Raw genomic sequence first — 12,500 nt, 5'->3', positions numbered from 1 at the left:
TCAGTTGCTTTGATTAGCTTCCTACCACCAACCTTCAAAACACTCCTCCTCCTATTCCTCCTTCTTCTTCTCGTCCATCTCCTCATCCTCCTCCACCCCCTCTTCCTCCATCTCCCTCGCCAGGAAGCAGTAATGATTTTTGTTACTGGCTGTTAAGAGTGGGCGGAGCCTCCTGGAGACTCCGCCCAGCAGGTGAGAGTCACAGCAGCAGTGAGCATTGGAGTGTAAATGGCTTCCTGCCATTATCATCACATTATCGTTATCATGACAAAAGGGCCCTGCACGGGTGCAGGACACACACACACACACACACACACACACACACACACACACACACACACACACACACACACACATATATATCCACGCACATGTGTCTTTTAAGTTGTCGACATTCATTGTCTCAAGGCTCAGTGCACAACAGAAACAATGACAGTGGCAGTGTGTACAAAAAGCATGAGTGTACATTTTAAAATGAGGAAACCACGAGTGTGAGCGGTGATGGTGTCAGTGGTGGTTGACGACCTGCTGCTGAAAGCTGTGGCTGCGCTGATAAAAGACATCTCAGCGGCGTCACTATCAGCATCAGGCAGGAGGAAGATAAGAACGCACGCACGCACACACACACACACACACACACACACACACACACACACACACACACACACACACACACACTGAGAAGGATGATGATGTTGAGATGGAGCTGCAGGTGGGCCGCTTCTGGCGGTGTGAAAAGGGAAAACCAACTCTGGTCCTGTTATTAACTAGTTACAATGGATTAATTATCATCATTGATCCCCAGAACATCCAGCAACCAGTGTAGCCATTTAGCCCGCTGCTTGCAGCCGGCTGCTAAAATCCACCTGTTAGGTGATTAGGTGTTAGGAAATGGCGACAATAACAATGGAGGAGGGTGTGGTATGGCCTTTGGGGGGGAGGGGGGATAGCACCTGGCAACCCGTGGCTGTGGTAGTTAACCTGAGGAGGAGGAGGAGGTGCCAGTGAGCTGCCATGAGCTCCCCCTCTGTGACATCACTAGAGTGGGGGGGAGGGGGTGGGGGGCACAGACTATTTGTGAGAAGTGGAGTGAGGGGAAGGATTTAGTGTTGGACTGTCGTTGTTGGTTTGATGGGAACTCCTTTGTGTTGGAAGCTTCATGTGTCTGATTCAGTGCCTCACAACCCTGGTTGTTCACAATTATTCTCATTCACCAGTTAGCCATACGTCCATCCATTCCTTCCCGTCTTCCCCTCCATCAGACGACCCCCCACCACCACCACCACCCTTCCCCCGGTGACCTCATCTAAACCTCACGCGTCTCGATCAGATTCCACTTCCTGTGCTGTCTTCCTGTGTGAGGTCACGGCTGGAAACATAACCGTGCTAATTAAGGCCCCTCCCCCTTCCTCTATTGATCCTGCCCCCCCTCCCTCACCACACCCCCTACCCCAAGGTGCCCTCCACGACACACTTCCACTGCTGGGTTAGCGGTGAGTCTCTCTCCCCCGCCTGCAGATAGACAGACAGACAGACAAACGGGCCATTGTGAGTGGAGTGGCGCCCCCTGGGGACCCGGAGCTGCCGAGGCAGTTCACACTAACGCAATCAGTGCCATCTCCGTCTGGAAGCAGAAGGTGGAGGTCAGCGAGGGGGGCTGAAGTCAGCCTCCCGAGAGGGTGGTGGGCCAGGATGACCGGGAGGAGGAGGGAGTGGTGGGGCTCAAAGTCAAACCAGCCTATCAGTGAGCTTCGATTCCTTTCATACGATCGCATCCACCGCAGCTGGCTGGCTGCAAGGAAAAAAAGATCATGCAAACTGGGTTCCCTCCAGGTTCTCCGGCTTCCTCCCACAGTCCAAGAACATGCATGTGAGGTGAAGTGTACCCTGCCTTACCTACCCTGACAGCTGGGATCGGTTCCAGCAGACCCCCGTGGCCCTGAGCTCGGGAATAAGCGGGTATTGAAAATGAGGTTTGCAATTTTAAATTCAATTGCTGCCTCAAAAACACGAGCTTATGTAACTTGAAAAGGCAATTGGTGTGAACACAGTTGAACTGAAAGATGAGTTAAAAACTCGATTCACTGTCTGTTCCTTTGGCAAGACAAAACAAGGCAAATTTTCCCTCAAATGTATAATATATTATATTGACTTATTTCAGCCCTCAATGATTATCAAGTTCAAACAATGAGACTCTTTTGAGCAGCTGGTGCTTGAACAGGAGCAGATGGCCTCCGCCTTCCTCCAAATCATTTGTATAATTTGATTATAACGTTGACAACATTTTTATCGATTCCCTTACAGGAAGAACTAAAAGTTAAAGACTTCAGATTGTTCCCATTTTCACACTGCAACATATATATTTTTGTATGCAATTGTAATGTATTATTTGTATCAGCCTTGCAAATACCCACTTATGTCATATTTAGCCCTCTGTTTGCAGCTTCATAAAACTGATGCTGTGTTGCACCTTACACACCATTGCAACCAGCCCCCATGTCACAGCATGTCACAGTGTAGTGTCACTTCCCTGTTTTGCCTCTGCTGTGAGTCGCAGGACGTCAGAACGCATCAGCCAATCAGAACGAGCTCGAGACACAGCAGCATGTACGGCACTGTGACGTCACGCTGGGAATATAAAACTCTTTTCTCAGGATTTTTCTGGCCTTGATGCATTTTGCTTAGAAGGATTTGAAGATCCATGACTAACCTGGGGCAGGTCTCAGTAACCACCCCCCCACGCCGCCCCCTGCCCCCCCATATCCCCCATGTCTCACTCTCACACACACACAAGCCAATCTTGCTGCCCAACCTCCACTGTTTGAATGGAGAGGGACCCCCCCACTCCCCTCCCCTCCAAGACAAAGGGCCCCTCCTTGGCAGGGTCACCCCCTCCCCCTCCCCCTCTATTGTCCCAGACTCACTGGTGGGTTTTTATCAGCGGCTGTGAAAAAGAAAACAGGCACTCAGCCCCCTTTTTTCCCCTCCAGCGCAGCTGAACTTTAATGAGCTTGTTGAACAGCCGCAGTAAAAGTGTTAAATACAAGATCTAAATGCTGACGACAGTTTTCTCTCTCTTCTCCAGGAGCCACACAGGAGTCATTAAATCAATGCTAGTTAGCAGCATGGGGGGGCACCTGCTTTGAATCCTGCTTTGCCCCCTCCTTTGAGTCAGCAACGTGTTGCGTCATGCTAGCTCACTAGTTAGCGAGCTAGCTCTGATGAAATCTCACAAAAACCTTGTTTTCATAATTCATAAAAAACAGGAACAGGAATTGTTGTGTTGTTTAATCATTGCGTTAGCTAACAAAAAATACACAATCTGCAGCATGTGACCGTGTGAACCTATTGAAGGGTTTGACCACTGCAGGCCACAAAATTCCTTATGTTGATAAAAGTTGACCACTTCTGGCTTATGGCTTGTTATTTTCAAGCAAGAAAAAAAAAATGCTTCGACATGTTGGTTGGTAGCAGAAACCCCCCAAAACAAGCAAACTGGTTGCAAGTCTTGTTGCCCGTGAACAAACAAACACACACGACATCAAACTGAGAAGCTTTCAGGAGCTTCTGACATTTGCCAGCAATGACCACTCACAGTTTCCAACCAACCAAATGAATAACCAACTAACCAACCAACTGACCGACCGACCAACGATCCAAACAACCAACCAAATTGCTAACCAACCTGCCACATTCCAAATTAGCAGTTCCTCTTTAACTTAAGTTGTTCCAAGCTTGTAAAGCTGCTCGCACTGTAGGTGAGATTCAAAAAAATAAGCAGTTTTTGTCACTTGTGTCATTGTTGTCGTCTTTGTGTGCGTGTGTGTGTGTGTATGTGTGTAACTGTGGCTGTGGTTGTGTGCCGCTGCCGCTGCTGCTGCTGCTGTTCCACAGGCTACGGCTGCTGCTGCTGCTGCTGCTGCTGTGGGAACTTTCTCTAAATCTTCGAGGCTTTTCCCAAAAAAACAAAAATTCAAATTTGCCTTGTAATTTGCAGGTGGTGGCGTCGGCAGCGGTGGTGAGTGGTGAGTGGTTTGTGTGTTTGTGTGTGTGTGTGCGTGTGTGTGTGTGTTTGCATGCACAGAAATACATGCGGGGCTGCTGCACAGCTGCAGCTGCTGCAGTGTGATGTGGGAAGAGCAGCGGACCAGGGAGTAGAAAAATAAAACACCAGCAGTTTTATTTTTATTTATTCATTTTTTTAAGAAAAAAAACACAGTGGGGTTGGGGGGTTCCAGTGTAATAAATAGAAAGGAGAGGGTTTGGTTTGGCCTCTGAGGTTTTCCCACATGTGATGTTATCAAGAGGAGGAGGAGAGAAGGAGGAGGAGAAGGAGGGGATGGGGAGAGAGGAGGAGGAGGAGGAGGGGTTGTGTGGCCTCTAATCTTTGCTTCTTCTTCTTTTTTCCTCACTTTTTTTTGGTCACCCAGGGGGGTGATTTGGGGGAGGAGGGCGAGGGTGATTTGAGGAAGGGGGAGGAGGAGGTGGAGGGGTGGTTGAAGGTTAAGAGGTCCTGTCCTTTTCTCTCTCTCGCTCTCTCTCTCTGTCTTTCTCTATCTCCGCCCCATCTGACCGACGGTCCATTGAGCAGGCAGACCTCCACCTTCTGCTGCTCCTCCTCCTGCTGCTGCTCCTCCTCCTCCTGCTCCTCCCAGTGGGTGGAGAGAAGGTCCCACCATCAACACCATCAGAGAACAAACTGCTGGGACTGCAGCAGCAGCAGCAGCAGCAGTGCGTCCTCCATGTCCTCCTGATCTACTGGCTCCAGCATTCATTCGTCCATCTCTATTTGGATATTTGACATTGTCCTCCTCCCTTGGAAGGGATTTACTTTTCATTCTTTGGGCCTGGAGCCGGTTCTGATGGCCCGTCTCCACGTCCTTCAGTCCTGCTGCTCCTGCTGCTGGGGGAGGAGGAGGAAGAGGTGAGGCAGGTGTCCTCCAGCAAGACCATGAGTGTGACCCTGAGCCGCTGGGAGCAAAAGAACTTCAGCATGAAGCTGGTAGGCAGAACTAGAACCAGAACCAGATCCAGATCCAGATCCAGGAGAAGATAGAAGTTTTCTCTCTTTTCTTCTTCTGAACCTCTTTACTTCTTTGCTTTTTTGTTTACACTTTGATCAGCTTTTGAGGAAATTGTCTGGCTTTTGAACATTTGTGTGTGTGTGTGTGTGTTCGCGGTGCCTGTTTGTGTGTGTGTTTGCACGTGTGTGTGATGTCCCGATGTCTGTGATGGCTCTACAAAGCATCCAGAGGGAGATGGTGGTTTCAATGAAAGTGTTTTTTGGGGGAAATAGCGTGCTGTTTTTGAGTTTACACACACACACACACACACACACACACACACACACACACACACACACACACACACACACACACCCTGCTCAGCAGGTCTCCTCCTGCTGATCTGCTGGGAGCCCACAGTGGAAGAGGAGATGGAGGCCCAGGAGGTTATTAACCCTGGAGTCTGGAGATGTGCAGGATAAGAGCTGCTTTCATTACACAGTCTGCACAAGTGTGTGTGTGTGTGTGTGTGTGTGTGTGTGTGTGTGTGTGTGTGTGTGTGTGTGTGTGTGTGTGTGTGTGTGTGACAGACAGAGAGGACTGGGACGAGGTGAAATGACAAAGACAACACCTAGAATGGGCAAAAAAAAATATTTTTCATATAATATTAATATTTATTAACATTATTAATTATTATTAGATTTATAAATATTCTTCTTCTAATTGTTATTATTATTATTATTATTATTATTATTATTATTTAGTGTTAATAATAATATGTATATATATATTGATATTGATATTAATAAATCATAAATAAAAAATAAAATGGCATTTTCTTCTATTTTATGATGACACACAGTCAATACAAGACCATAATAGCATCTGTTTTAATAACATGGCCATATTGATTATCCCATCGTGCTCCTGGTAACACGTGACCTTTGTGACCCCACGTGGGCGTGGTCTCCGGAACGCATCATCTGTCAGTGAACTCCCCAGAAATGAGGAGAACCACAGAGTCTTTGCTCCTCCTGCTCTCCCTGAAGTTCTGGAAGTCAGCCCTTTGTGTGGTCACAGTTGTGCACCATACCTCTATCAGGGTTGGTGAGCACACAGTCCCACCTCACAGTCAAAACTCCCCCCGCTCCCCGAAGCCACCTCGCGTTTTTTGTTCCTCTTTGCCAAGCACTGCAGAAGGTGCAGCAACAACTGAAAATCGGTCATATGCAAATCGAGCCTTCAAAAGTTGTTGTTGTGTTACTTTGTGTTGTGTTGTATAGTGTAGCGTAGTGTGCATCGTGTGTGAAACCGATAGATCTGGAATGGGCTGTCAGCAGAGGGCTAAATGAGCCAACACTAGTTCTTGTGAGGGTAGCTGGCTGGAAGGGGAGGATGATACACGAAGATCTGGCAACCGGTCGAATGTGACATTGTGACAGTGTTCTGTTTGATTGCAGTGATTCACCAGAAACCGAAACTCACTTTTGGTCCAATGCCAGTTTTTCTTTATGACAATGCCATAAAGTTTTTGAAGGCTTTGATTCAAACCCAGGACACTGCTGCCACCTGTGGGTGTGACGCAGTGCTGCAATGTTGTTGTCAAGGCTTAGAGGTGGTGCACGCACATGAACTTCTGGATGATGATGATGATGATGATGATGATGATGATGCACGCTGACAGCTGACTCAAATCCAACTCATTTTTGTATTTGTGTGTGTGTGTGTGTGTGTGTGTGTGTGTCTGTGTGTGTGTGTGTGTGTGTACATACACATATAAATGTGTATATGCATATACATATATATATATATATATATATATATATATATATATATATATATACACACTACATATATACATACATTTTATACATACATATATAACATATATATATGTATACATATATATGTACATACATATATATATACATATACAGTATATATGTATATATGTATGTATACATATACATATATATATATATACACGTATAGATTTTCCCTCTCTGCCTTGTGATCCATATGTCTTTCATGTGGGGAGCCGGACAAGTTGGAGGCCTTATTTAAAGTGGACTGCTGCTGCTGCTGCTGCTGCTGCTGTGGCTCCTTCTGCGGTCTGAAACCACTTGAGAGGGTGGGGGGGTGTGGCTAAGGGGCAGTACTGATTGGAGAGAATAAAAAAACACACACGTTTGTGCGTTCTCTCTGTCAGCGGTGGTTTTATGGCCCCTCAGGTTTGCAGCAGCAGAAGAAGAAGCAGGAAATAATAGTTGAGCATTGTGTGGAACGTGTGCAGACCTTCAAGCTCCACCCAGTAGAAACCTACGGAGGGAAGGCTTTTTTGGCCAGTGGAGAAGGGGCTTTAGACGGACAAAAGAAAACATGACAGTGATGCGTGAAATGTCGCCTCCACACGGCTACACAGCCAGCTGTGTTTCTCAGGTTTATTGAAGTCTGACATCTGGGCTCATCCATCCAGTCCCCCTGCTGCCTACAGCTCTCCTTCTTCTTCTATTGATTCGCTGAGGAGACCCTTCCAGTGGTGCTCTTCACCAGATGGACATGGAAAGCTTCTAAGGATTTGGTGAAAACAATTTAGTGAAAATCTATGATGTGTGTGTGTGTGTGTGTGTGTGTGTGTGTATATACATACATAAATATAGATATATATGTAGTACCATCTGATCTCATAATTCCATTGTACGTTAGTATAATGACAAATAAAGCTGCTTTGCCTTCATAAGAATGCATCATGCATCATTAAGAAAACAGTTTCCCATCATCCTCCTCTCTCAAGCTGCAGAGCCCCTCCCACTCCCCCTGTTGGATGATTCGTGCAAACAGCAGAATGACAGGCAAACTTAGCAAACAGGCACTATCACCTGAGCTTCCATCTCCTCTTGCTGCTGCTGCTCCTCCTCCTCCTCCTCCTGCTGCTCCTCCCAAAGCTCCCCTCTCCCCCACCCACTGGATGGCTCTGAGACTCACTGGTCTCTCCATCATTTTCCCATCAGCCATCTGCCGGCCGGCCCAGACCGGGTCAGAGGGAAGGCGGCGCCACCACATGGTGCCCCGAGGCGGCTGACGAGTCCTTACCCACAAGTCTCAGCGCGGCCCCGGGGCAGGAGAAGGAGGTGGAGGAGGAGGGGTCGCTGACTCCGCAGCAAAAGACATCAGTGAGTGGTGCTGTAGATGAGGTATAGATGTTGTGTAGATGAGGTATAGATGTTGTGTAGTTGCTGTGTAGATGAGGTGTAGATGTGGAGATGTGGTGTAGATGTTGAGAAGGTGTTATGTAGATATGGTGTAGATGAAGTGTCGATGTTGTGTAGATACGGTGTAAATGTTGTGTAGATGAAGTGTCGATGTTGTGTAGATACGGTGTAGATGTTGTGTAGATGAGGTGTAGATGTTGAGAAGGTGTTGTGTAGATGAGGTGTCGGTGTTGTGTGGATGAAGTGTAGATGTTGAGAAGGTGTTATGTAGATGTGGTGTAGATGAAGCGTCGATGTTGTGTAGATACGGTGTAAATGTTGTGTAGATGTGGTGAAGATGTGTAGATGTGGTGTAGATGAGGTGTCGGTGTTGTGTGGATGAAGTGTAGATGAGGTGTCGATGTTGTGTAGAGGTTGAGAACGAGTTGTGTAGCTGTGGTGTAGATGAAGTGTCGATGTTGTGTAGATACGGTGTAGATGTTGTGTAGATGAGGTGTAGAGGTTGAGAAGGTGTTGTGTAGATGAGGTGTCGGTGTTGTGTGGATGAAGTGTAGATGTTGAGAAGGTGTTATGTAGATATGGTGTAGATGAAGCGTCGATGTTGTGTAGATACGGTGTAAATGTTGTGTAGATGTGGTGAAGATGTGTAGATGAGGTGTCGGTGTTGTGTGGATGAAGTGTAGATGAGGTGTCGATGTTGTGTAGAGGTTGAGAACGAGTTGTGTAGCTGTGGTGTAAATGAGGTGTCGATGTTGTGTAGATGCTGTGAAGTTCATCTTTTTTCTCAGCGTGACAACACAAAGTTCCGAAGACCTACTGTGTGAACTTACGGTGTGTCTCCACTGGCGATGCTCGGTTGGGTCGACTATTCTCTCGTCGTCCACTGGCTCAGTCGAGCCCGTCTCCCTCCCGTTGCCCACCAGGGGGCCAGTGGTCCATCGTATCTGCATTAGGCTGAACAAACCTCCAACATTCTCTCTGTTCATTCCACTTCGACTGTTGTAGTCCTTGGTGCTTCAGTAGTTGCTGCATTTTTTTTTTTTTTTAATTTCTCTAGATACTGTTTTGCTGTACTGCGGCCACCGGCTGCAAAACCAGGAAGACTTTTTCATTGCGTGTCGCTCCGTCCGTCCAGCTCTCTTTGAGCTTTTTCGTCGGCCACCGAGAACAAAAACATCTGCAGCTCTTCATTCGCCCATGGTTCAATTTCATAAGAATTTCAGTTTTTAATACGTGAAAATGTGAAAAATCCACAGCCACAATCCTCAGCACGCTTGGAACCCCAAGGAAGCAGGTACCAAAATGGTAACCCTTGGAACCATGTAGGGGTCAGTGGAAACGCGTACTAACCTTAGCTGAAGCGAGCCGAGTCGACACCAAGCAAGCCAGTGGAAACATGCCTGAATAGAGTGAGTGAGTGAGCGAGTGAGCGAGCGTGGGCAGGGCACGTTTAAGAAACATAAAACAGATGGAATGTTTCACATGTTTCCCCTTTCAAAGAAGAAGAGGCTTGTGAGGAACTTTGTGTCACATTCCCACAGGAAGTGTCAGCTCCAGCAACCTGTGCTGGACACAGCTGGCCTGTGGTTGGTCGGTCGGTTGGTTGCGACAGTGGGCGGAGTAAGGTAGAGGCGTGTCCGAAGCCGGTCAGGAGCAAAGGAAAGCCTTTGTGTGAATGTATGGCAATATTAGTCCCACCCTTTTACTTAGGCTCCGCCCCACTCAAGAGGCCGTTTTTAGCTGCACATTTGTGTTGAGGCATGCGCCTCTGTAATTGTGTGTGTGTGTGTGTGTGTGTGTGTGTGTGTGTGTGTGTGTGTGTGTGTGTGCGAGGGGGCCTTTGAAGCGCTCACCTGTTGTTGTGAGTCGTGAGCTGATTCATTCTCTGGATCTGTTGACAGTGCAAACATAAAAGGAACACAGGGGTCACAACTTGTGTCTGTGCGTGTGTCTCTCTCTCTCTCTCTCCCTCTCTCTCTCTCTCTCTCTCTCTCTCTCTCTCTCTCCCTCTCTCTCTCTCTCCCTCTCTCTCTCTCTCTCTCTCTCTCTCTCTCCCTCTCTCCCTCTCTCTCCCTCTCACACACACATTCACACGGCGACACTGCACAGTCTCACCCTCAGTTGACTGATGACATCACAAGTTGAGGTTTAATGCGTATTTGGAGGGTTTTTTTGGGGGGGGATCAATAAAGTGCATCTATTTGATTCTACTTTGAATGGCACAGTTGTGCAGTGGAAAACTTCTGGAAACTGAGACGTGCAAGAAAAGTATGCAGCCTCCACAAGGTGTTTTATTTATCAGGTCTTTTGAAGTCGGAGCCGATGTGCAAAAATGTTGAATGGAAATCGTTGTTGTTTTAGCCTCTGCTGCTTCCTTTAGCCAATGAGTTGGCAGGAGAATCAGTCTTTGTGTCTCTTCAGTCACTAGGGGGCGCTCTAGTGTCCAGTCGGGGGTCACAGAGGGCTGCAGATTGATCTTTTTTTCCGGCAAAGAGAAGCCACAGCCTGCAGGGAGCGATGGAGAGAGTTTTCATTCACCATCACGTGACAGTGCAGAAAAGGACCTCCGGCCTTCTCTCTTCTCCTCCTCTTCCAGCTCCACCTCCTCCTCCGCCCTCTCCTTCTCCTCTCTCCTCCTCCTCTTCCCCCTCCTCCTCCTCTTCGTCCTCCTACCAGCTCTGCCTCCTCCTCCCTCTCCTTCTCCTCTTCTTCCTCCTCTTTCACCTCCACCTACTCCTCCTTCACCTGTTCTTCTTGCCTCCTCCTCCTGATGTCATGTGATGGTGCAGAAAAAAAACCTTCCACCACCTTCTCTTTCCTCCTCCTCCTCCTCCTCCTCTTTCTCCCACTCCTACTCCTCCTCTGCCTCCTCATCCACTTCTTTCTCCTCCTCCTCCTCTCCCTTATTCTCCTCCTCCTCATCCACTTCCACCTACTCCTCCCCTTGTTCTTCCTCCTACTCCCTCCTGCTCCTCTTTCTGCTCCTCCTCCTCCTCCTCCTCCTCCCTCCTCCACCTTTAGCTCCTCCTCCATTCTGATGCCCCCTCAAAATATTTATCCAACAATATAGTAGAAGCGGGGGAGGGGGAGATGGATGGAGTGAAAGGAGGAGGAGACTAATTATGAGGGGAATCCAATTCAGATTATTCACACGCTTGCCCCCCCCCCCCCCCCCACCAACCCCCTCCAGCCCCCACCCTTTTCTATCCCCCTGAGAGTGATGTCAGCGCGGCGGCCCATTCAGCCACTAGCCGCTGTGCTGGCCCTGTGCTAGCAGTGTGCTAGCCGCCGCTGAATGGGCCGCCGCGGTTGTCTGAGCACAATGGGGGAGCCGGGGTGTGAGGAGCAGAGCGGAGTGGAGGAGCCCCACAAAAGAAGGAGGGTGACCCGCCCGGCTCGCCATTCAGCCACCGCGCCGCCACTTCATCAGCCGTAAAAACTTCAACTCGCAACCGTTTACAAGCTTTTGTAGTTTGTCTTTATGAAGTGTTATGGAGTCGGAAACACGTGGACGTAGCTGACAGGAGGCGGGAGAGTCTCCCTCCCTCCCTCCACCCCCAACTTTTTTTCTTTTCTTTTTTTTATATTCTGTGTATGTGTTGTGTTGACCGGAACTTTTTTTTTTTTCTGTGTGTGTGCGCGCGTGTGTGTGTGTTGTGGTTTTTCTGGGTCAGATCTACACGGACTGGGCCAACCACTACCTGGCCAAGTCGGGACACAAGCGTCTGATCAGAGACCTGCAGACGGACGTGACGGACGGCGTCCTGCTGGCCGACATCATCCAGGTCGTAGGTGAGAGCCGCGCACACACACACATCAAGGACTCTTTAACCAGGGAAAACCACAATCTGACTTTATTGTCATTGCATGATTCAACAGAAGTAGCAAAAAGTATTCACAGTCTGTACTCAAGTAAAAAGTATGTACGGATTCTTAAAAAAAATACTCTGCTTAAGTAAAAGTGCTGATTCTGAAAAAGAAAATTAAGTAAAATCCCTGTGATTTTATTGCATCATTTTCTGTACAACAACTTTGTTCATGTTAGTGTGATACAACCTGTGTTCATCTCTTGTATATATTATTATTTATTATATAATAAAATCAGCTAAATTATATATATATTATTTAGCTGATTTGACCCAAGCTAGGTCACCCTCTCATCATCTGGAAACTTGGAGTCCGTTATTAGGTCCCAACGTTGCCAAAAAAAACAACAACAAAAGAAAAACACTTTTCTGATGTTCTTCATTCACTCATTTCCATTCTTCAAAACCAGTTGGTCGTC

The 12,500-nt window shown here is 47.7% G+C and overlaps 1 protein-coding gene across 10 annotated transcripts in view; it reads left to right on the top strand.

Moving 5' to 3' along the window:
* The window catches only part of nav2a (neuron navigator 2a), a 117,646-nt gene that overhangs the window by 39,291 nt on the left and 65,855 nt on the right, over positions 1-12,500 (top strand). For 8 of the 10 annotated variants that reach the window (XM_076035263.1, XM_076034755.1, XM_076035347.1 and 5 more), the window contains exons 1-3: positions 4,707-5,002; positions 8,015-8,176; positions 11,890-12,007. In XM_076035263.1, coding sequence (XP_075891378.1) covers positions 4,952-5,002; positions 8,015-8,176; positions 11,890-12,007 — 331 coding nt within the window. In that variant the 5' untranslated portion in view covers positions 4,707-4,951. Of the gene's footprint in view, positions 1-4,706; positions 5,003-8,014; positions 8,177-11,889; positions 12,008-12,500 lie in introns of those variants that run through there. The other 2 variants (XM_076035100.1, XM_076035014.1) reach the window with 2 other exon arrangements.

This window comes from Nelusetta ayraudi, unplaced genomic scaffold, assembly GCF_046127955.1.
Source record: "Nelusetta ayraudi isolate G7.1 ecotype Tasmania unplaced genomic scaffold, CSIRO-AGI_Nayr_v1 ptg000002l, whole genome shotgun sequence".
NCBI classification, from domain to species: domain Eukaryota; kingdom Metazoa; phylum Chordata; class Actinopteri; order Tetraodontiformes; family Monacanthidae; genus Nelusetta; species Nelusetta ayraudi.
The sequence above is the reverse complement of the archived record's forward strand: the minus strand, read 5'-3'. Positions and strand labels throughout refer to the sequence as shown.